The sequence below is a fragment of the Leptodactylus fuscus genome, chromosome 7 (genome assembly GCF_031893055.1).
Source record: "Leptodactylus fuscus isolate aLepFus1 chromosome 7, aLepFus1.hap2, whole genome shotgun sequence".
NCBI lineage: Eukaryota > Metazoa > Chordata > Amphibia > Anura > Leptodactylidae > Leptodactylus > Leptodactylus fuscus.
In genome coordinates, this window is record NC_134271.1 from 153,010,543 (window position 1) to 153,031,690 (window position 21,148).

Consider the following 21,148-nt stretch of genomic DNA (forward strand, 5'->3'; position numbering starts at 1 on the left):
CCAGGAAGTGTTATCATGGGCAGATTACATTGGAGCATCCGGCCCCGAACAGGGATGAGCTAATGGAGAAGACGAGATCAGCGGGAAATAATCCTGGGAATATGGCCACATCCATGTTCTCAGCCCCGAGTGGTGACATATAAAAGGGGCTCCTTTCACCACTTTAATGGTCATTCCTGTGACAATGACTAGTGGCCACCATGACAGGGCCCACAATGGTTGTCATTGCTGCAGTGCTGGAATTCCATTCATGAAGCCTTAGGATCAACGGGACTATGACAACCATTACGGTCGGTCCCTCTCCATATGTTCTGCCTGTGAAAGTGTCAGTCCTAACTGCGGTTTAGGGATTCTATTCATATATAAGAATCCCTACAGAGCTCCAGGTATCTCAGCTTTCTATAGATTCTCAACATACATCTGCTTTCTTATACTGCACTTGATCCCTCTCCTTTGTGTCAGTCTTTACTGTAGTTCTGGCATTCTGTACATGACTCAGCACACAGTAAAATCTGCATAGTCACATATACATCTACCCATGTGTCAGTCTTCACTGCAGTTCTTGCATTTCATTGATGAACCAGTAAACCACTCTCACTTCTACAGAGCCGACAACTTGTCCTATAAATCAGCGTTTTTCATCACCCAGCTTTCCCAGAAACAGAAATAACAAAGACAAGGCAACAGTGTCTTCAGTCATCTTTGATCCTGCCCCACCCAGGATAACGTGCCAGGGCGACCGATTTACTGTTCCTCCAGGATTTTACGGGCAAAGTGAGGAAGTGACAAGATGTTGACGCCCCTTGTCCTTGTGTAAACACGCGCTCCTCACCATTTTGCACTGTTATAGTGTCTATACTTAGGCTCCGCCTCTTACAGGGCGACATGAAAAAAAAACAGTGGACTGGGCAACTTGACACATTGGTGCAGCAACCATTGCAAGTCATGTGACCTCATGTTACCACCATGATAGGGAAGCCGCAGTATGTCGCACCATTACGGAACGTGGTCGTCACCGGAACCTTATCTGGTCTGACTTTAGCAGCAGTGAAGGGGTTAATATTAAACGTCACCTTTCCAGAACCTTCTGCCCATCTCTGATGACATCACGCCGTCTTCAGGGCACAGTCATCGTCTCTACTCAGTTACTAATTGGTCAATTAGTCCGGGTCACAAATGTCTAAATCTTCTTAAAATGACGCTAATCCCAAAATTTTTCTCTCATTTATTTCTTACAAATCCGGTAAATTCCCAAATCTGGGGGGTGGGGGGTAATTTGCTGCCAAATACTAGAAAATTAAGTCCCTTTCAGTATGTCTAGTTCTGGGAAAGCTGGGTGACCACTAAGATTTATACCAGTCACCCAACTTTCCCAGACTCCTTCCCGCCACCCTAGCACATCTCTATAGAACTAGGCCGATGTGTCGTTCAGGACTGTAGGAAAGCTGAGTGGTAGCCGTAATAGATTTGACAGGACTTGACATAAGAGGAAGGCCCCATGGAGTATATTTGCTGGAAATCTCCATAGACTTCAATGAAACAGTGCCACCTAGGGGCCAGTTTATGATGAAAAAACCATCCCCGTCTGCGCAGGGATTTTGTGCTCGCTGTGAGATGATACAGGAGCAGCAGACTTTATGGCAGCAGACGCCGTCTTAGCTTATCAGGTCACATTGACAAGGGCCCTCGACGCCGCGCTATTTGGCCACTTATGAGTCAAGTACCGCACGCCCAGAGCGCAAACACTGCAGTCCGGGCCCCGCGTCCTCCTTATTAATCCCGACAACGGTCTGCACTGGAGACCACTCCAATGGCGCCCATTATAGCACAGTCCGCACCCTAGCCCCCTCCTCAGCAGAATATTCCGGGCCCTCCCATCCTGCACTTGAGGAATACGTTGTACATCCCTATGTCCGCCCGGTGTCCCCTCATAATCTCCAGTCCATAGCAATCAGGAGATAGCAGTGATCTTGGATCAACCTCCGGCTGACATGAGCAGGGCGTGTTACCTATGAATCATGTGCAGGCCACGTATCCACACTACATAGGGGAAGCCGGGGCCTCCTCTGTCCAGGACAAGGGCCTAATGCAAGAATCAAAGCCTGAAACATAGCATTCACTTCAAGGAATTGTCCATGACTCTGCGAATAAAGTTTATTGCAGAATGCACAGGGAGTATATACACTGTGTAGAATACTTTTCATGCCTGGGGACCAGTATACCCTTCTCAACAAGAGAATATTTGCTCACTTCAAGGAATTGTCCATGCCTGTGTAAATAAAGTTTATTGCAGAATGTGTGCGGGGAGTATATACGCTTTGTAGAATACTTGTCATGTCTGGGGACCAGTATACCCTTCCCAACAAGAAAGGATATGCTTACTTTGCCCCTTCGAGGAATTGTCCATGACTGTGTAAATAAAGTTTATTGAAGGACACAGAGGCGGTAACATACTCGCCAAGTCAGAGGACAAGTAAACCCTTCCCAACCCCAATTTATTTTTTACGCACTTTGTCCTTTCAAAGAATTGGCCATGACTGTGTAAATAAAGTTTATTGAAGAATGCATATGGAGTGCATACACTTGGCGGGCCAGGGGACAAGTAAACCTGTCCAAACTCAATTTTTTGTTACTCGTTTGTCCCTTCAAGGAATTGTCCTTGTCTGTGTAAATAAAGTTTATTAAAGAATGGAAGGAGCGTGTATACACTTTGTTTCATTCTCAAGTAAACCGATCCATCGCGAGACCCATAAAAGAGTCCGCGCGGCCGCCCCAGTGACGTACGAGGATGATTTGGTGGTTTATAATCCAATCTTAAGACACGCTCGTAACGTCTTGGTGTAACACATGACATTCACCGAGATGTCTCAATGAAATTTATATCTCATGACCTCAACATAACAGGTCATACAAACGTAGAAAACATGGCCGACTTCTTTATGAAGCAGCGCCACACTCGCCTACAGGAGGTATGTGGTATTACTTCAATGGAACTGAGCTGCCATACCAGACATAACCTACAGACACATGTGGCGCTGTTTTGGCGCTGTTCTTCTAATCTGTACAGCTGCGAACACAATATGGCGGCATCATAATACAAATGGCGGTGGTATAAATAATGGTTGTCAAATGCGTGAGCGTCACCCCCATAGGGGGATGTTACATTGGTGGCTTTTTTGGACACACCATTGATTTTTCTACGACCAAATGTGGAGTTTCCCTTTAAGCTGCTGACTATTGGCTGACCGAGTGACAACCACTGAGGCCCCTCCCACAAAAGAGAGGCCATGACCTGTGCTCGGCCCCGCGAGGAATATTCCGGATAAAATAAAGGGATTTTTATGAACTATTATATAAAATCTTTTCCCCATGTGACTCAGGGAGGGTCCCCGCACCGATCACGGGATTCTCCACCGAGTCTGGAGCGGCCCTTTAATTTAAGGAAGTCTCAGCAGAACAGAAGGAGATCTGAAGATTGTCACAGCAACATGCTGGGACTTGTAGTGGCCCAGTAACCGCGGACCTGGAATGGTTAAACGGCGGTACGTGGGAAAACGGGACAAACAATGGCGGCAGCGCCTGTCAGCAGAGCAAACAACAGGCAGGAGACGCTTTCTAACAACCCTGGTTACTGATCTCTTAAAGGGCCAGCTCAGATTACTGAACACCTGTGACTAGGCAAATAGAGGCCGCTGAGACCCGGTCCAACCTGTCAGCCGCCTCGCCTGTAATCTCATAGTAGTGAAGTTCCCCTTTAAGACCTGACCTTAGTTATACTGGTCCTGACAGGTGCTAGAGGAGGTGGGCGCAGCAGAGCCCCCCTGGTGGACGTGGTCAGTCCTGGCACTGCGTGTGCGACCATCCACGGTTCTCATGGCAATGCACAACATGAGATAAACTAATAACCACATGATTAGAGAAATTCCTGACGGGCAGTGTGCCAGCGACAAGGGCGGCGCCAAGACCTGACCAGTGAGGACTACAAGTCCCAGCAGAGTCTATCAGCTATTCTAGTATAGTTAGTTCTATAGGTGGGGCCATAGTCTCCTACTTCATTCTGGAGTCTGGGAAAGCTGGGTGACAATTCTGGTGTAGGCCAGTTATTTAGAGAAATGTGAGGGGTCCGTGCGCCGGCGATGCGGAGGGCGCCAAGAGCTGACCAACGAGGACTACAAGTCCCAGCAGAGTCTATCAGCTTATTCTGGTATAGTGATCGTTCTATAGGAGGGGCCATAGTCTCCTACTTCATTCTGGAGTCTGGGAAAGCTGGGTGACAATCCTAGTGTAGGTCAGTTATTTAAAGAAATGTAGAAAGGTGAGGGGACGAGGACCGAGCCAAGAGCTGACCAGTGAGGACTACAAGTCCCAGCAGAGTCTATCAGTATAGTGACAGTTCTGTAGCACAGTCCACGTTCTCCAACGTCATTCTGGTATCTAGGAAAGCTGGGTGAGAATCCTGCTGGAGGTTACATTGATCACCCAGCTTTCCCAGAAGCAGATAACACTACAAAACACTTGGCTACCATCTCAGACTACTTGACTGAAGACGATGCCTTAAGGATTTAACATTAAGGGGAACGACAACATTCATTTAAAGGGGATGTACATCCTTGACCCTAGAGCTTACAATCTACATGGCCACAGATATGACCCCAAGAGCTTACACTTAATAACACCGCCACCACAGTCACTCCCCCCTGCTAGGACTCGGCAGAAGAGCTTACACTTCTCTAGACACTCACCGCCTCCTGGTACCCCAGGCTTCTGTCCTGAGTGATGGGGGTCTGCTGGGAGTTGTAGTGATCCAGTAGATCCTGATTGTTCCCAGTTTGTATTCCCAGCAGCGACTCGGCTCTCTCCCAGTAATGTGCTGGTTGGAAGGGACTTGACTCCGGTTCCCCTCCCTTTGCCCCTCCCTCCTGACTAATCCCCCTCCTTCTCCTCCTCTACAGGTCGCAGTCAGCTCAGCATTGATTCCCACTACATCCCTGGAGCAGCAGAGCTGACAATCACTATGTGCGGGGACAGTCGCCTGAAGGACCATTCCTGCAGATGGAAACCCCACAGGTAACGGTGACCACCAGGGCGGCGCCATAGAGGGGCTGAGGTATTGGTCACATCCAAGACATTGTGCCTGGGTGGTCCAAAGTCATATGAGAAGACCTCAGTATTACTAATGGCACGTGATGGGTGATGGCCCTATTACATATGTTATATTAGGACCCAGGACAGCACCATAGGTACCCATGGGGGCTGCCACCCAACTTTCTAATGACCCTAAACCTGCATCGTGGCATAGTTACATCACTACCTACCTCATACCAACGTCCTGCCTGTGTGTGTCAGTCTTTACTGCAAGTTCTTGCATTGCGTTGATCTACAGAATCATGTCAGTCATTACAAGGCCTATGAGGGTTGTCATCCAGCTTTCCACAGACCCTGAATCCACATCCAGTTTAGCACATATCACGATCGTCCCAGCCAGATAATCAGAGGCATAAAAGAGCCCGGGGGGGTCATCATCCAGCTTTCCAGGGACCCTCAATGGGATATAAGGTGCTTTGTTATACAGTTATCCTGCTATTCTCTAAGTGTCAGTCTCCACTGGAATTGTGGAATTCTATTCGGAAACCACAGGATAGACAGAAGTACATGAGGGGGGGGGGGGGGGCACGGATAAAGGGACATGACATAAGGTGACCCTTTCCTTGCTGCACTGTATTAGTAGGATTGTTAGGAAGTGGTTTGGCGCCATCTTGTGGTTCCATTCTGTAATTTATGGAGACAGTCAGCATTAAGGAAAAGTTCAGCAAATTTCTAGCATGTTCCCAATATCTCATCGTGCTGACTGGGACCGTTCTTGTGTACATACAGAGCCAGACTCCTGACCCCATACTGATCACAGCTGGAGCGTTTGTTACAATGGGTCATGACGGCTTCGGATAGTCGTACCTCACGGATGTCACAAGCCGGACCCTCAGAATGGTGGATTCTCCGGAGATCTCAGATACACTACATGGCGGCACGGGTAACCTGTCCCTTTAAGCCGCACAACAATATAACGATACAATATCCGTGGGCGCCTGTTCACACACAACACATTGTCTTCCTTCCATCAGACAGCAGTTTTATCACCCACCCAAAATTCCTGCAGCGTCCTCCCCAAAATGTCACCGTTCCCCCGCAGACGAAATCGCCAACAGCCACGTAATATGGGGTGATCAGCCAAAACATTAAAACACCTCTCGGACTCTTCAATGCAGGTGCCCAGTGCAGATCCTTAAAGGGTTAATTGGTGCACAGACAGGAATAGCGGGCGACGAATCCAGGGCACCAGGGGCTTACGGAAATGGAGAGCGGCGCCGTCCTGCCCAAAGAGGAGCATGCCAGTGCTACAGCGTCCTCACAGCATGCAACCGGCAACCTAACGCAACTGTGACCTGGAAGTCGCAACTGCTGGCATTTTAGTCCCAGGAGAGTCGGACAGCATGGACCTCACTACAAGCCCAACTCACCAACTCCAGCAGCTTTGTATCCACCAATAGGCTGCAGCACAGTTAGTATTTATTCTCTAGCCCTCACCCTTCCTGAGCAATCAGTGCTGTTATAGTTTCAGGTACAGTTATGCTCCCTACTGTCAGGTGGGCGGGTCCTGCACTGGAGCCGATAATCTGGGACCGCCTTCCTGACAGTAAAGGGTATAGTTGTGTTAAAAGTAACAGTACTGATTGCTCAGGAATGGCGGGGGGCTTAGAGGAAAAACTCTAACTGTGCCGGAATCAGTGGAGGGGCGGCTACTGAGGGATAGGAAGGAAATCTGAGTGATGTACGGACCACATTTTCTGCCATAGGGGCTATTCAGGAGTACAAATACACCACTGCCTTCTTCCACAACCCACAGACAGGTGGCGCCTTTTCTAGAAATCAACCATGAACCTGATCAAACCCTCAGGTCACAAGTCCACGACCGAGTGTGCAGGTTGAGGAGAGTTCTGAATTCTCAGTGGAATGCAGTGCGATGACATCAGAGGTTAATCCGAGCCCCTCCCCCCCCCTGTTCATGTCAATGGGGTGTCAGTTACGAGTACACGGAGCAAGACGGGACCTGCTCAATATTGTAATGGAAAATGTGAGCCCCTCTCAGCTGTGTGCATGAGGCCTAAGGATATGTTCACACTGTTTTGTTTTTATGGTGACTTGGAATATTTTTAAAAGGGATTCTACCATTAAAATCAATTTTTTCCCACCCAACACATCGGAATCGCCTTAAGAAAGTCTCTTCTTCTCCTACCTTTAGATGTCTTCTCCACGCCGCTGTTCGGTAGAAATCCCGATTTTCGCCGGTATGCAAATGAGTTCTCTCGCAGCACTGGGGGCGGTCCCCAATGCTGCGAGAGAACTCTCCAGCGCCGCCTCCATCTTCATCAGGGATGTCCTCTCTGTGTGTCAGTCAAACTTCTAGGGCAGAGCCGACGGCGCATGCCCACAGGCAACAAGAAAATGGCCGCTTGCTTACTGAGTAAGCCTTTAAGGCTAAATTTGATTTCAATGGTAGAATCCCTTTAAAGAAAAAAAAACAAAAAAAAAAAACTCACATTCCCAGATTTTCTGATACCAAAATACACCATGTGACTAGGGTTGAGCGATCGTGATCAGAAAAGATTGGATTTCGATCGGCGGTTGAGAAAATTTCACGATTCCAAACACGATCTTTTTAGGTGGGATCGAGATCGGTGATCATTTCCCACAATGCTTTGCTAGCTAGTCTCCTATTCATTCTAATGAGAGACTAGCTAACATCTCTAGTAGCTACTTACCTGCAGAGATGGCTGGTTCAGTGCCCAGTGTTCTCGTTCTTCTTTGCCTCGCTGCCCCCGTGTCCCAGGTTAGTGTGAGCTAGGAAGAAGGCGGGGCTTGTGGCTTAGGAGAGTGTGGGCGGGTTCAGGGTGGGGAGACGTCACATCTCCCCTCCCAGTACCCGTCCACACTCTCCTAAGCTGGGAGGCAGCGAGGCGAAGAAGAACGAGAACACCGGGCACGGAGCAGCCATCTCTGCAGGTAAGTGGACACCACATAAAAAAAAAAATAAAAATCCTCTGGCTACTTAGTGATTAAAAAAAAAAATCACTACACAGTGTGGATTCTAACATATAAAGCGTTCACTTGTTAGATTCCATGCTGTATAGTGAATAGGATTGTTTTTAAAATCCAATTAGTAAAAAAATCCCATTGACTTGCATTGGGATCGGAATCGGGTTTGAATGAAAAATGATCGGAAATCGGATTTCAAAATCGATCCTGAAAAGTTCAGATGGGCTCAACCCTACATGTGACTTTTTTTTTTTTTTTTAAAGGGAATGTGTCACCAGAAGCGGCATATCGCCCCAGCCCTACTTTATCAGTATTTTCAGGCCGGGTATAAACATCGCCTTTAACATTTGCTTCACGCTTTCACATTGGCCGTATCTTTTCCATTCTCCGAGTTCTAGAAGGACAAACCCAAGCAGAGCCCGGGCGACGCCACTGACTAGAATGGGGTCTGTTTTTAGAATAGAACTTGCCAGATGAGGAATCCGGCTTACACTAAAGTTGTGGGGCAAATAATCGAGGTGTGAACACGCCCTTAGGTGACAGCTGACTGGTTCGTAGCTGTGTGCGCCCATGGCCCCCTCCTCTGCACATAAGACATGTCCACCGTACCCCGGTATCCCCATAGACATACAAGGTTATACTGAGACGACTGGACAGCTCGCATAGACTTGCACAGGACATGATGACACCAGACACATCACCGTTTTATTCCACTTTTATTAGAAAACCCTCCATTGTTCCAGAATAGTGTGGTGAGCGGGTGGAGCCCAGTGCTCCTCAGCGCCCCCTACCCACACACTGTACAGTCAGGACGCAGCAGATGACAATTCTAGGAGTTAAAAGTCGGTAAAAAATAAGACACAAAGACAGTCGTCCCATAAGAGCGGATCTTTAGGGCTGATGCCGCCGTGTTTGCACTGATGGGGTAAACACAGGTCTTCGATGGCCCCATAAAAATAATGGATTTTTGTTGCAGTCAATGAATAGGCCCCTGTATAAATTAGGTTGTGGAGCGCCACCCGCTGGAGATCAGATGGCATCAGGGATGGGCGGAGCTGCCTTAGAGGGGCACTTGGGGCGTCATAGTGAAGGCAGCAGTAGGTGGGCGTGTTCTCAGCAAGTCCTGAGGGCGGGGTCTCTGGCTGACGGACCCCTCAGTTCTTCTTGGGTTTGGGGGTGTCGTATTTTCTCTTGCTTGAAAACCACAGGAGGAGGGGGATACCGATGGATGGCAGAGTCATCACTCCGAAGGCTGCCCAGTCCAGCTAAGGGAAAGAGGACACCAAATATCACCAAGGGACAAGCACGTAATGTATACACTCATCAGGTACTTCTACAGCAGCGCCCCCAAGTGTCAGGATAAAGCACTACAAGTACATGTATGAGGCCTGTCTACAGAAATAACCACCTACCCCCAACCCAAAACGCACACACACCATCTATCTTTCTATCTCCTATCTATCTATCTACCTATCTATCTCATACTCACCTGTCCCCGGTGTCCCCCCCAAGTGTGGTCCTGTTCTCCTTCTGCAGTGTCTTCTAGAAGTGAAACACCTCGCCCGCTGTGACGTCCGGGATCCCTTGTGCTGAAGCCGCTGATGACCTCAGGAAGTGACCTCGGGACACTGCAGGAAGTGACATCACGTGTCCTTTGCTGAGGCCGCTGACTGACCTCACTAGTCATGTGCATCAGGGACTTCCACCAGGACTGGACCACGCTGGGAATTTATTTCACCTCCAGCCTATTTAAAATCTAAAATTTTGGCCTGGACAACCCCTTTAACTCTAAAATCAGGGAAATGGGGAAGAGGGTGGAGTGACGTGGGGCAGAGAGCTGCTTCCAATCACAAGCCCCAGGGGACAGAACAGGCGTGCATCACAGTCACACAGATCAGGTACGGGGATTTACACTCCCTAGCCAACCCCTTTAAAGAGGACAGGCCCTTTCATCGGTTTGGGCACAGGCAGTTCTATATACTGCAGTGCACTGAGTTCAGGTACAGTCAGTCAGGGACGTCCTTCTGCACAGCAGCACCTATCGCACTGTACAGTGTGAGCGGGGAGGAACGCCCCCTCCCTCTGCTCACAGTGCTCGTCCATAGACAAGTATTATCAGGAGGGAACGTTCCTCCCCGCTCACACTGTACAGCGCTATAGGAACTGCTGCAGAGATGGACGTACCTGACAGACTGTCCCTTCTGACTGTAAAGCCCTACGGTACCGGCACCAATAGCTCTTCACCCGGGGCACAGATCGGGAAAGCCGACAGTGCGCCGAATTCAGCACATTGTCAGCTTTCCAGCAGTATATAGAACTGCTGTGCCCCCAAACTATGAAAGGTCCTCTGTAAAGGGAAAGTTGGGAATGGTCCACCAGTGCCACCAAACTCTGCAGGTTCCAGTAGTGTGTTTTTCTGACCTCCATCATGGTGGTATGGAGCCAATAGCAGGCACATGTCATGGGATTCAAGGAGCACAAGGACATTGTATGGTTCAGTAAAAGCAGCATGGATGACGCCCGGAGTGGTGTCCATTAGAGATGAGCAAACACTGTTCCGAACAGCACACTCCCATAGAAATGAATGGAAGCGGCCGGCACGCGGGGGGTTAAACGACCGGCCGCCGGCAAAGTCTACGTGCCAGGTGCTTCCATTCATTTCTATGGGAGCGGGCTGATCCGAACAGTGTTCGCTCATCTCTAGTGTCCGTGTGTTATTCGGGGTTAGAATACAGAACCTTCTCCATAATCTGCGGCCCGGACACAGCGGCAAAAAGTAGGACTGTATCTGGGCCCATAGAAGTGTCTGCGTCCGAACTTCTATCTGCAATTCCGGATCAGAGTACGGCCGTGTGCAAGACGCCATCTCCAATCCAAGAGGCCATTCCCTGATCGGTCATGCAAGGCTCACATAGATTTCCAGCAGTGCTGGGTTGTCACACAGCAGACACCAATGACGCCCGCTGGACCTCTCTGACTTAAAATAGGGTAAAATAATTACTAGGGGAAAAAAACAAAAAAAACACTACACCGCGCTATTCTCCCCCCATGAAATGTGACACAGGCTGCAATTCAGATGGCAGTGTAATGGAGTCTGCGGAGTTCCACTTACAAAATGAGGGGAGAATCGTCGGTCAAACTCCCTCTGAGCCAGGATCCCTCCTTGTCCGGGGGCGCTGGTGTACCCCACCTGCCAACAAAACACAACATGTAACTACAGGTTAATAATCCCAAAGAGACCACAACAATGTGGCTTCTCCGAGACCCCCAGCGCGGTGCTCAGAGCCACACACACAATATGGCGGCAATAACTTACCACAACCTGAGCTCCCTCCTGAGCCAGGTAAGTGATGGTGGCGGAGGTGAAGTTGAAGTATCCGGCCTTCAGGGGGCGCAGGACCACAGTGTGGGAGACATTGCTGGCTCTAGAGGCGGGGGGTTAAGGAAGAACAGCACTAGGGAGTGAGGAGAAACAACACAGACTACAATAAAGTAAGTGCCCCCCTCCCTGAAGATACTGAGGGGGGAGAGATGTGACCAAAGGCCATTGTGAGAGTCCCCTGAGAACCAAACGCTGTCATTTTCTCTCACTGTTGCTGTATGGGGGCTTGTATTTTGCAGAAGGAGTTGTATTTTGGGGTACACAATGTTGAACAAACACGGCATCTATATAATACTTCAGTATTGCAATGAATGACGCCCCCGGCAGGATGCTTATAGACACTACAATCAGACCTGGAGACCGTCATTATTGTCCCGGTCACCAAAGAAATGAACATTATGGCGATCGAGAGGTTGAAGGGCCCCCGCCAGTCAGTGCCACAACACAGGCATTGGAGGGGCAGTATTTAGCACCCTCTGCTGGTTAATATGGACATTACGGCCTGTCAGCAGCACTTAAGCCTTGGCAGATCTGGCTTAACTGGTTAAGGACCAGGCCCAGAAGTACATTAAGGACCAGGCCTCTTTTTTCAAAACTGACATGTGTCACTTTAAATGGCAATAACTTTGAGACGCTTTAACTTACACAAGTGATTTTAAAATTGTTTTTTCGTAACACATTATACTTCATGTTAGTGGTAAACACTAATCAATATTTTTGTATTTATTTATAAAAAAAAACTAGCAAATTTGATGGAAATTTGGAAAAAATTGCAATTTTCAAAATGTGAAATTCTCTGCTTTTCAGGCAGATAGTCATACCACCCAAATACATGAATAAATATTATCTCCCATATCTCTGCTTTATATCGGCATCATCTTTTGATCGTCTTTTAATTCATTTTGGATGTTACAAGGCTTACAAGTGTAACAGCGATTTTCCAGATTTACAAGAAAATTCCTCAAACTAATTTTTTAGGGAACACTTCAGTTCTGAAAGGAATTATAAAGGCCTATATAATAGAAACCCCCATAAATCACCCCATTTTCAAAACTGCACCCCTCAAATTATTCAAAACAGCATTTGGGATGTTTGTTAACCCTTTAAGCATTTCATAAGAATAAAAATAATATGGAGGTCAAATTTAGACATTTCATTTTTTTTTCACTAATACATTCATTTAGACCTAAAATTAACACATTCACAAAGGGTTAAAGGAGAAAATGCATCTCACATTTTGTTATGCAATTTCTCCCGTGCACAGAAATACCCCACATGTGGGTGTAAACTGATTTTTGGGCACACGGCAGTGCACGAAAGGGAAGGAGTGACACTGGGTGTTTGTACAGCAGATTTTACTGGAATAGTTTTCAGGCGCCATGTCACATTTGCAGAGCCCTTAGCGTACCAAAACAATGGAAACCCTCCAAAAGTGACCCCATTTTAGAATCCACACCCCTCACGGAATTCATCAAGTGGTATAGTGAGCATTTAGACCCTACAGTTGTTTCACAGATTTTACTAACATTGGAATGTGTAAAAGAAAAATTACTAAAATGTCACTTTATCCCCAAAGTTTTCATTTTCACAAGGGGTTAAAGGAGTAAAAGCCCCCCAAAGTTTGTTAAACAATTTCTCCTGAACACGGCAATACCCCATATGTGGCCATATTCTGCTGTGTGGGAACATGGCGGGGCTCAGAATGGAAGGAGCGCTATTTGGCTTTTGGATGGCAGATTTTGCTGGAATAATTTTTAGGTGCCATGTCGCATTTGCAGAGCCCCTAGAGAACCAATACAGTGGAAACCCCCTAAAAGTGACCCCATTTTGGAAACTACACCCCCCACAAAACATATCAAAGGGTAGAGTGAGCATTTTGACCCTACAGCTGTTTCACAGATTTTATTAACATTGGGACATGAAAATGAAAATTTACTTTTTTTCCAACAAACTGTCAATTTAGCCCCAAATTTTTCATTTTCACAAGAGGATAAAGGAGAAAAAGCTCCCTAAAGTTTGTTACACAATTTCTCCTGAACACAGAAATGCCCCATATGTGGTAATAATCTGCTGTATGGGAACATGGCGGGGCTCAGAATGGGAAGAGCGCTATTTGGCTTTTGAAGGGCAGATTTTGCTGGAATATTTTTCAGGTCCCATGTCGCATTTGCAGAGCCCCTAGTGTACCAATAAAGTGGAAACCCCCTAAAAGTGACCCCATTTTGGAAACTACACCCCTCATAGAATTTATCTAGGAGTATGGTGAGCATTTTGGGCTCACAGCTGTTTCACAGATTTTATTAACAATTGGACATAAAAATGAAAAATTACTTTTTTTTCCCAATAATCGTCCATTTAGCGCCATATTTTTAATTTTGCAAGTAGCTGAAGAATTAAAAGCCCCCCAGAGTTTGTTACACAATTTCTTCTTAACACAGCAATACCCCATATGTGGCCATAATCTGCTGTATGGGTACATGGTGGGGCTCAGAATGGAGAGAGCGCTATTTGGCTTTTAGAAAGCAGATGTTGCTGGAATAGTTCTCAGGTGTCATGTCGCATTAGCTGAGCCCCTAAAGTATCAATACAGTGGAAACCCCTCAAATGTGACCCCATTTTAGAAACTACACAGGTGACAGTAAACTGGAATTCACCAAGAAGTGACCCCATTTTGTAGGGACACTTTTAGGGCCTCTGCAAATGTGACATGGTGTCCAAAAACAAAGAATATAAATCTGCACTCCAAAAGCACATATCGCTCCTTCACATCTGCGCCCTGCTGTGTACCCAAATAGCGGTGTATGCCCACATGTATGACACTGGTGTACCCCGGATAACGGACTTAATGCCATATGTGGGTATAAATGGCTGTTTGGGCACAGCCGGGCACAGAAGGGAAGGAGCACTATTTTGGTTTTTGGAGCACAGTTTGGTTTTAGGACACCATGCCACTTTTGCAAAGCCCCTGAATTGCCAATAAAGTGGAATCCGCAGACATGTCACCCTATTTTGGACACTAGCCCACTCATGGGATTTATCAAGTTGCGTAGCGAGCATTTTTCACCCTTGAGTGTTGCATTTATTTAGTTTCCAGAAATGAAATCACAACTGATAATGAGAAGTTAAAAATGAAAAATTTCCAGAGATTCGCCATTTTAGTGCCCGATATGTTGTGCCCAACTTATGTCAGCAGAGACACTCCATAAACTGGTAAGCGGGTATCCCGGGCACAACAGCTTTTAGAGCGTTCATCTCTGATACAAGGCGGGCACAACATATTACGCACTGAAATGACGGGTTCCTGGAAAAATTGTCATTTTCACCTCTCACAATCAGCTGCGTATTCATTTATGGATAATAAGTTATAGCAACACTTGGGGGTTAAAAATGCTCTCTGTGCCCCTGGATAAATCCTTCAGGGGTGTGGTTTCCAAAATAACGTCTCATATCAGGGGATTCCACGTTACTGGCGTTTCAGATCTACAAAAGTGTCATGGCATCCAAAAACCAAACCGTCTGCGCTCCAAAAACCCAATAACCCTTCTTCCCTTCTGTGTCCGGCTGTGCCCTAATATCAGTTTATACCCACATATGACATTACGTCCGTTATCCCGGGTACACCAGTGTCATACATATGTCATACATGTGTCATAAACTGCAGTTTGGGCGCACAGCAGGGCGCAGAAGCGAAGGAGCGCGATGCGGCTTTTGGAGTACAGATTTTGATGTTTGGTATCTGGACGCCATGTCATGTTTGTAGAGCCTGTAAGGTACCAGAAAAGTGGATTCCCCAAAGGAGTGACCCCATTTTGAAAACTGCACCCCTCAAAGAATTTATCAGGGGGTGTAGTGAGTATTAGTATCCCAGACGTGACTGCACAGCGGATGGCGAAGAGGGAACATATAAGCGGTGCGGAGGACATTGCAGACACCAAATTCCCTACTATGTCCCAGGAGCTCCTATGATTGGGGGAGTCACTCTGGGGGTCACTTTGGGGGTCACTTCTGGTGTTTTTTCGCTCATAAGCTGTAAATCTGGGGTGTCCCCTGATATTCGCTCACACAGCTTATATATTCCCTACCTGCCGCAGCCAGTTGTGTTCTAATAATTTGGCGATTTTGGGGGGTTTTGCCTTGACATTGCTAGATGCTATATTTTCTTTATTTTTCTGGTGACGCGGCCATATAAGGGCTTGTTGTTTGCGGGATGAGATGTATTTTGTAATGACAGCATTTTTGGGTGCCTACAACTTACTGATTACATTTTATTAACTCTTTCTTGCTGGATTAAAAAAAAAAAAAAAAAAAAAAAAAAAAAAATCAATCCTGCATTGAGTTTTACATTTTAAATTTTTCGCCATGCGCCGTACAGCATAAGTAACATGTTCCCTTTATTCTGCGGGTCGGTACGGTTGCGGCGATACCTCATTTATGTTATTTTTTTATGCGATACTAAGTCTGCAGAACAAAAACACATTTGGGGACATAAATCAATGTTTTTTGCATCGCCATCTTCTGAGAGACGTAACATTTTTATTTTTCAGTTGACAGTGTTGGTTGAGGGCTTATTTTTTGCGGGAAAATGTGCGCTTTTTATTGGCACTGTTGTGGGGTGAATATGACTTTTTGATCACTTTTTATAGCATATTTTGTAGGATGAGATGGCAAAAAATCATTATTTCCGGCGAGTTTTTTCCGTTTTTTTTTTCCGACGTTCACCGTGTACATTAAATATTATTTCAGTTTTATTGTACAGGTTGTTACGGACGCGGCGATACCAAATATGCATTGCTTTTTTTAATTTTTAATGCTTTTTTTTATATAATTCATTTTGTATAGAAAAAAGGGATTTTTGGACTTTAGAACTTTATTACTTTTTTCATACACTTTATTTTTTTTTTTTTTAACTTTTTTTTTTACTTTTTCATGTGTCCCTTTAGGACACTTGAATCAGTTGATGCTTTGATGAAAGCACCAACTGATTCAGCACAGTAGCAGACAGGACACGAGCAGGACATGAACCTGCTCGTGTCCTGTAAGCTGCAGAGGAAGTGAGACACATCGCTCACTTCCTCCACCGCCTGGCAGGATCACCAGGTATGTGGGGGCTCCGGTAGTCTGGGGTCACTGGCCAGACCCCAGACTACCTTCTACTGACATCGGCACCCCCCGATCTCGCCGCGGGGGGTGCCAATCGGGTTAACCTGTCGGCGGATCCCTTTCGATCACGCCGTGATGTTTGACAGCGCGATCGAAAGGGTTAACACGTCCAGTCGGACTCAGTTCCGACTGGACGTTATGGAGGAAGGGGTTAGGTGTTAGTAACACCTAACTCCTGTCCCCCCCGCACCCCTCCCCCCGCCAGAAAGGTACCTAAAGGCCGGACGTATTTCGGCAATAGTCCGGTCTTTAGGTACCAGCACATGAGGCCGTAAATTTACGTACGGCGGTCCTCATGTGGTTAAAGGGGTTGTCCATGTCTGAGGTCCGCTACAGGTCGCCACCTCCTGGTAACTATCCACACTGGAAATGTGACGGCTCCAATCTCTTGTGGACAGGTCACTGCTGCGGTTAGTGGTCGGTCACTCTAGGAAGTGCTGGCATGGGACATCCCCTTTAAGTCTACTTAAAGGATCTGTTCACATGGCCTATACTGAAGGTACAGCAGGCCGTCCCTGAACGCCCTGTAATATACACTGTATAGAGGACATAATGTGGGGTTCAGTTAAGGATACGGGGCGATTCTGTCCCACTTCACATTCAGCATCCCGGAGACAATCCCAAAATCCTCAGGAGGGAAGGAGTCATCAGAAAGCTCCACATCCAGGGCGGCGCTAGAGAGAAGAGAGGCAGGTTATAGGACAAGGAGATCACTGACACCTCTATGACTATACGGTATAAGACCATGACAAGTCAGGACCAAACTCTATGGGAAAGCTGGGTGACAACCAATATGGCCACCGTAACCACTCAGCAGGCAAAGTCTGCAGCCATACACAGCGTTTCCAATCAGTAGCCTGGAAAAGATGAATGACAGCCACCAAGCAGACGCACAGTCACCCAGCTGTCCAGTCCAGAATAGCAAGTCTGCCCAAGTGCTAGGCAGGAGCCTGGGACAGCTGGGTGCCACACACTGTATTACCGAGTCATCACTCAGCTTTCCCAGGCTCAGATAGAATCTCTCACACCCAGGTCCTCCGCCCTTACCTGGAGCCCACATTGTAGATGTTATACTGCAGCGTCAGGTCCTTCCCCTCCACCGCGTATCTGTTCAACAGGGTCTTAGAGGCCAATAAGCGAGCCCCCTCCTCACAATGGGCGACCGCCAGGAGGGCGAGCAGCGCGGCAAATAACGTCTTCATCTGCAGGGGGGAGGGAAAAAAGTGGTGGTGACATCACAGACTGCGCCAGCGACATCACAGATCCACCATAACACGCCGGTGACATCATAAACCCCCCTCCTGACCCTACTAGTGACCTCACATCACTTTAGATGTCTCTTAAAGGGCCGGTATCCCCTATAAATGTCCACAGACCCCAGTTATGGGAATGTGCAGGGAGTATACATGTAATGGGACTACAACCCCCAGCAGGCGGCCGCGCACACCACAGACATGTAGTATATTAGGAGGACAGCAGGGACATACAGTCATTACTATACCCAGTGTGATATGACATAGTGGTCCCTGATGGATAGAAGCAGCAGTCTGGTGCGCAGGCGCCGTGCTGTCTATAAGGGGCCCCTCACATAGGAATGAATGGGGCCCCTGGTAGTATAAGGCCCCGTAGCCCCGCTCACTACTTACCCCGCCGGTTTCCAGCTCACACTGTGACTCCGCTCCGGGCTCTCCGCGATCACAGACAGAAAGGACACGTCAACCAGCGACACACCGGATATCCGGCCTCACTGCGCCCGAGCATCACGGGAAATGTAGTCTGCGGCGGCCGCGCCGAGTCACGTGATCCTGGAAACCACAAGCTGTATATAGTGTGATAGTATATCACGTATAAGGTGCTACGTCCTGTACATTGGCTTAGGCTCCTTGGTACTGCCCCAGCTTTTCACGTGTCCTGCACGGCACCCAACTCCTGTGCTGCATCTACTGTCTTTGTGACACTTATGCAAGGACCAAATAGACCAAAACATCCTCCATATTGTGTCAGCTTCCTCCATCATCACCCAGATATCAGCGATATACAGAACTTTGTAACCTTGTACTAGAGACCGCGGTTCTGGTCACTACCCATCAGGAGTGTGCGGGGTCTCTCCAGCCATGAGGCCAGACCTCGCCCCTAGTGGTGTATTATAGTCATCACAGCCCTGTACACTGAGGACACCTAGTGGTGTATTATATTCATCACAGCCCTGTACACTGAGGACACCTAGTGGTGTATTATAGTCATCACAGCCCTGTACACTGAGGACACCTAGTGGTGTATTATAGTCATCACAGCCCTGTACACTGAGGACACCTAGTGGTGTATTATAGTCATCACAGCCCTGTACACTGAGGACACCTAGTGGTGTATTATAGTCATCACAGCCCTGTACACTGAGGACACCTAGTGGTGTATTATATTCATCACAGCCCTGTACACTGAGGACACCTAGTGGTGTATTATATTCATCACAGCCCTGTACACTGAGGACACCTAGTGGTGTATTATAGTCATCACAGCCCTGTACACTGAGGACACCTAGTGGTGTATTATAGTCATCACAGCCCTGTACACTGAGGACACCTAGTGGTGTATTGTAGTCATCACAGCCCTGTACACTGAGGACACCTAGTGGTGTATTATAGTCATCACAACTGTATACACTGAGGACACCTAGTGGTGTATTATATTCATCACAGCCCTGTACACTGAGGACACCTAGTGGTGTATTATAGTCATCACAACTGTATACACTGAGGACACCTGTTGGTGTATTATATTCATCACAGCCCTGTACACTGAGGACACCTAGTGGTGTATTATACTCATCACAACCCTGTACACTGAGGACACCTAGTGGTGTATTATACTCATCACAGCCCTGTACACTGAGGACACCTAGTGGTGTATTATACTCATCACAGCCCTGCACACTGAGGACACCTAGTGGTGTATTATACTCATCACAGCCCTGTACACTGAGGACACCTAGTGGTGTATTATACTCATCACAGCCCTGTACACTGAGGACACCTAGTGGTGTATTATATTCATCACAGCCCTGTACACTGAGGACACCTAGTGGTGTATTCTACTCATCACAGCCCTGTACACTGAGGAAACCTAGTGGTGTATTATAGTCATCACAGCCCTGTACACTGAGGACACCTAGTGGTGTATTATAGTCATCACAACTGTATACACTGAGGACACCTGGTGGTGTATTATAGTCATCACAGCCCTGTACACTGAGGACACCTAGTGGTGTATTATAGTCATCACAGCCCTGTACACTGAGGACACCTAGTGGTGTATTATAGTCATCACAGCCCTGTACACTGAGGACACCTAGTGGTGTATTATACTCATCACAACCTTGTACACTGAGGACACCTAGTGGTGTATTATAGTCATCACAACTGTATACACTGAGGACACCTAGTGGTGTATTATATTCATCACAGCCCTGTACACTGAGGACACCTAGTGGTGTATTATAGTCATCACAGCCCTGTACACTGAGGAAACCTAGTGGTGTATTATAGTCATCACAACTGTATACACTGAGGACACCTGTTGGTGTATTATATTCATCACAGCCCTGTACACTGAGGACACCTAGTGGTGTATTATACTCATCACAACCCTGTACACTGAGGACACCTAGTGGTGTATTATACTCATCACAGCCCTGTACACTGAGGACACCTAGTGGTGTATTATACTCATCACAGCCCTGCACACTGAGGACACCTAGTGGTGTATTATACTCATCACAGCCCTGTACACTGAGGACACCTAGTGGTGTATTATACTCATCACAGCCCTGTACACTGAGGACACCTAGTGGTGTATTATATTCATCACAGCCCTGTACACTGAGGACACCTAGTGGTGTATTCTACTCATCACAGCCCTGTACACTGAGGAAACCTAGTGGTGTATTATAGTCATCACAGCCCTGTACACTGAGGACACCTAGTGGTGTATTATAGTCATCACAACTGTATACACTGAGGACACCTGGTGGTGTATTATAGTCATCACAGCCCTGTACACTGAGGACACCTAGTGGTGTATTATAGTCATCACAGCCCTGTACACTGAGGACACCTAGTGGTGTATTATAGTCATCACAGCCCTGTACACTGAGGACACCTAGTGGTGTATTATACTCATCACAACCTTGTACACTGAGGACACCTAGTGGTGTATTATAGTCATCACAGCCCTGTACACTGAGGACACCTAGTGGTGTATTATATTCATCACAGCCCTGTACACTGAGGACACCTAGTGGTGTATTATAGTCATCACAACTGTATACACTGAGGACACCTAGTGGTGTATTATATTCATCACAGCCCTGTACACTGAGGACACCTAGTGGTGTATTATAGTCATCACAGCCCTGTACACTGAGGACACCTAGTGGTGTATTATAGTCATCACAGCCCTGTACACTGAGGACACCTAGTGGTGTATTATAGTCATCACAGCCCTGTACACTGAGGA

General features: G+C 47.2%; 2 protein-coding genes across 2 annotated transcripts in view; both read right to left on the reverse strand.

The window, feature by feature from the left end:
• ARHGEF2 (Rho/Rac guanine nucleotide exchange factor 2) overlaps positions 1-4,856 on the reverse strand; it is a 172,537-nt gene extending 167,681 nt beyond the window's left edge. Inside the window, exon 1 of the mRNA XM_075283299.1 lies at positions 4,743-4,856. The gene's annotated coding sequence lies outside the window, so the exon portion shown is untranslated. The remainder of the gene's footprint in view (positions 1-4,742) is intronic.
• A 3,934-nt stretch (positions 4,857-8,790) lies between these two features.
• Positions 8,791-18,391, reverse strand: SSR2 (signal sequence receptor subunit 2). Its single transcript, XM_075283302.1, has 6 exons — positions 18,280-18,391; positions 17,681-17,835; positions 17,209-17,307; positions 11,408-11,516; positions 11,204-11,281; positions 8,791-9,356 (listed from the first exon to the last, which is right to left on the reverse strand). The coding sequence occupies exons 2-6, from the start codon at positions 17,833-17,835 to the stop codon at positions 9,246-9,248; spliced, it is 552 nt and encodes a 183-aa protein (XP_075139403.1). The 5' UTR covers positions 18,280-18,391; the 3' UTR covers positions 8,791-9,245.
• Positions 18,392-21,148: the final 2,757 nt, after the last annotated feature.

Bases quoted from the DNA above. Each gene is read 5' to 3' on its own strand.
- SSR2 (XM_075283302.1), bottom strand. From the start codon at position 17,835: ATGAAGACGTTATTTGCCGCGCTGCTCGCCCTCCTGGCGGTCGCCCAT. The intron at 17,308-17,680 runs GTAAGGGCGGAG...TCTTCTCTCTAG, and splicing joins ATCTACAATGTGGGCTCCAG to CGCCGCCCTGGATGTGGAGC. The intron at 11,517-17,208 runs GTATCCTTAACT...CCCCGCCTCTAG, and splicing joins AAGTGGGACAGAATCGCCCC to AGCCAGCAATGTCTCCCACA.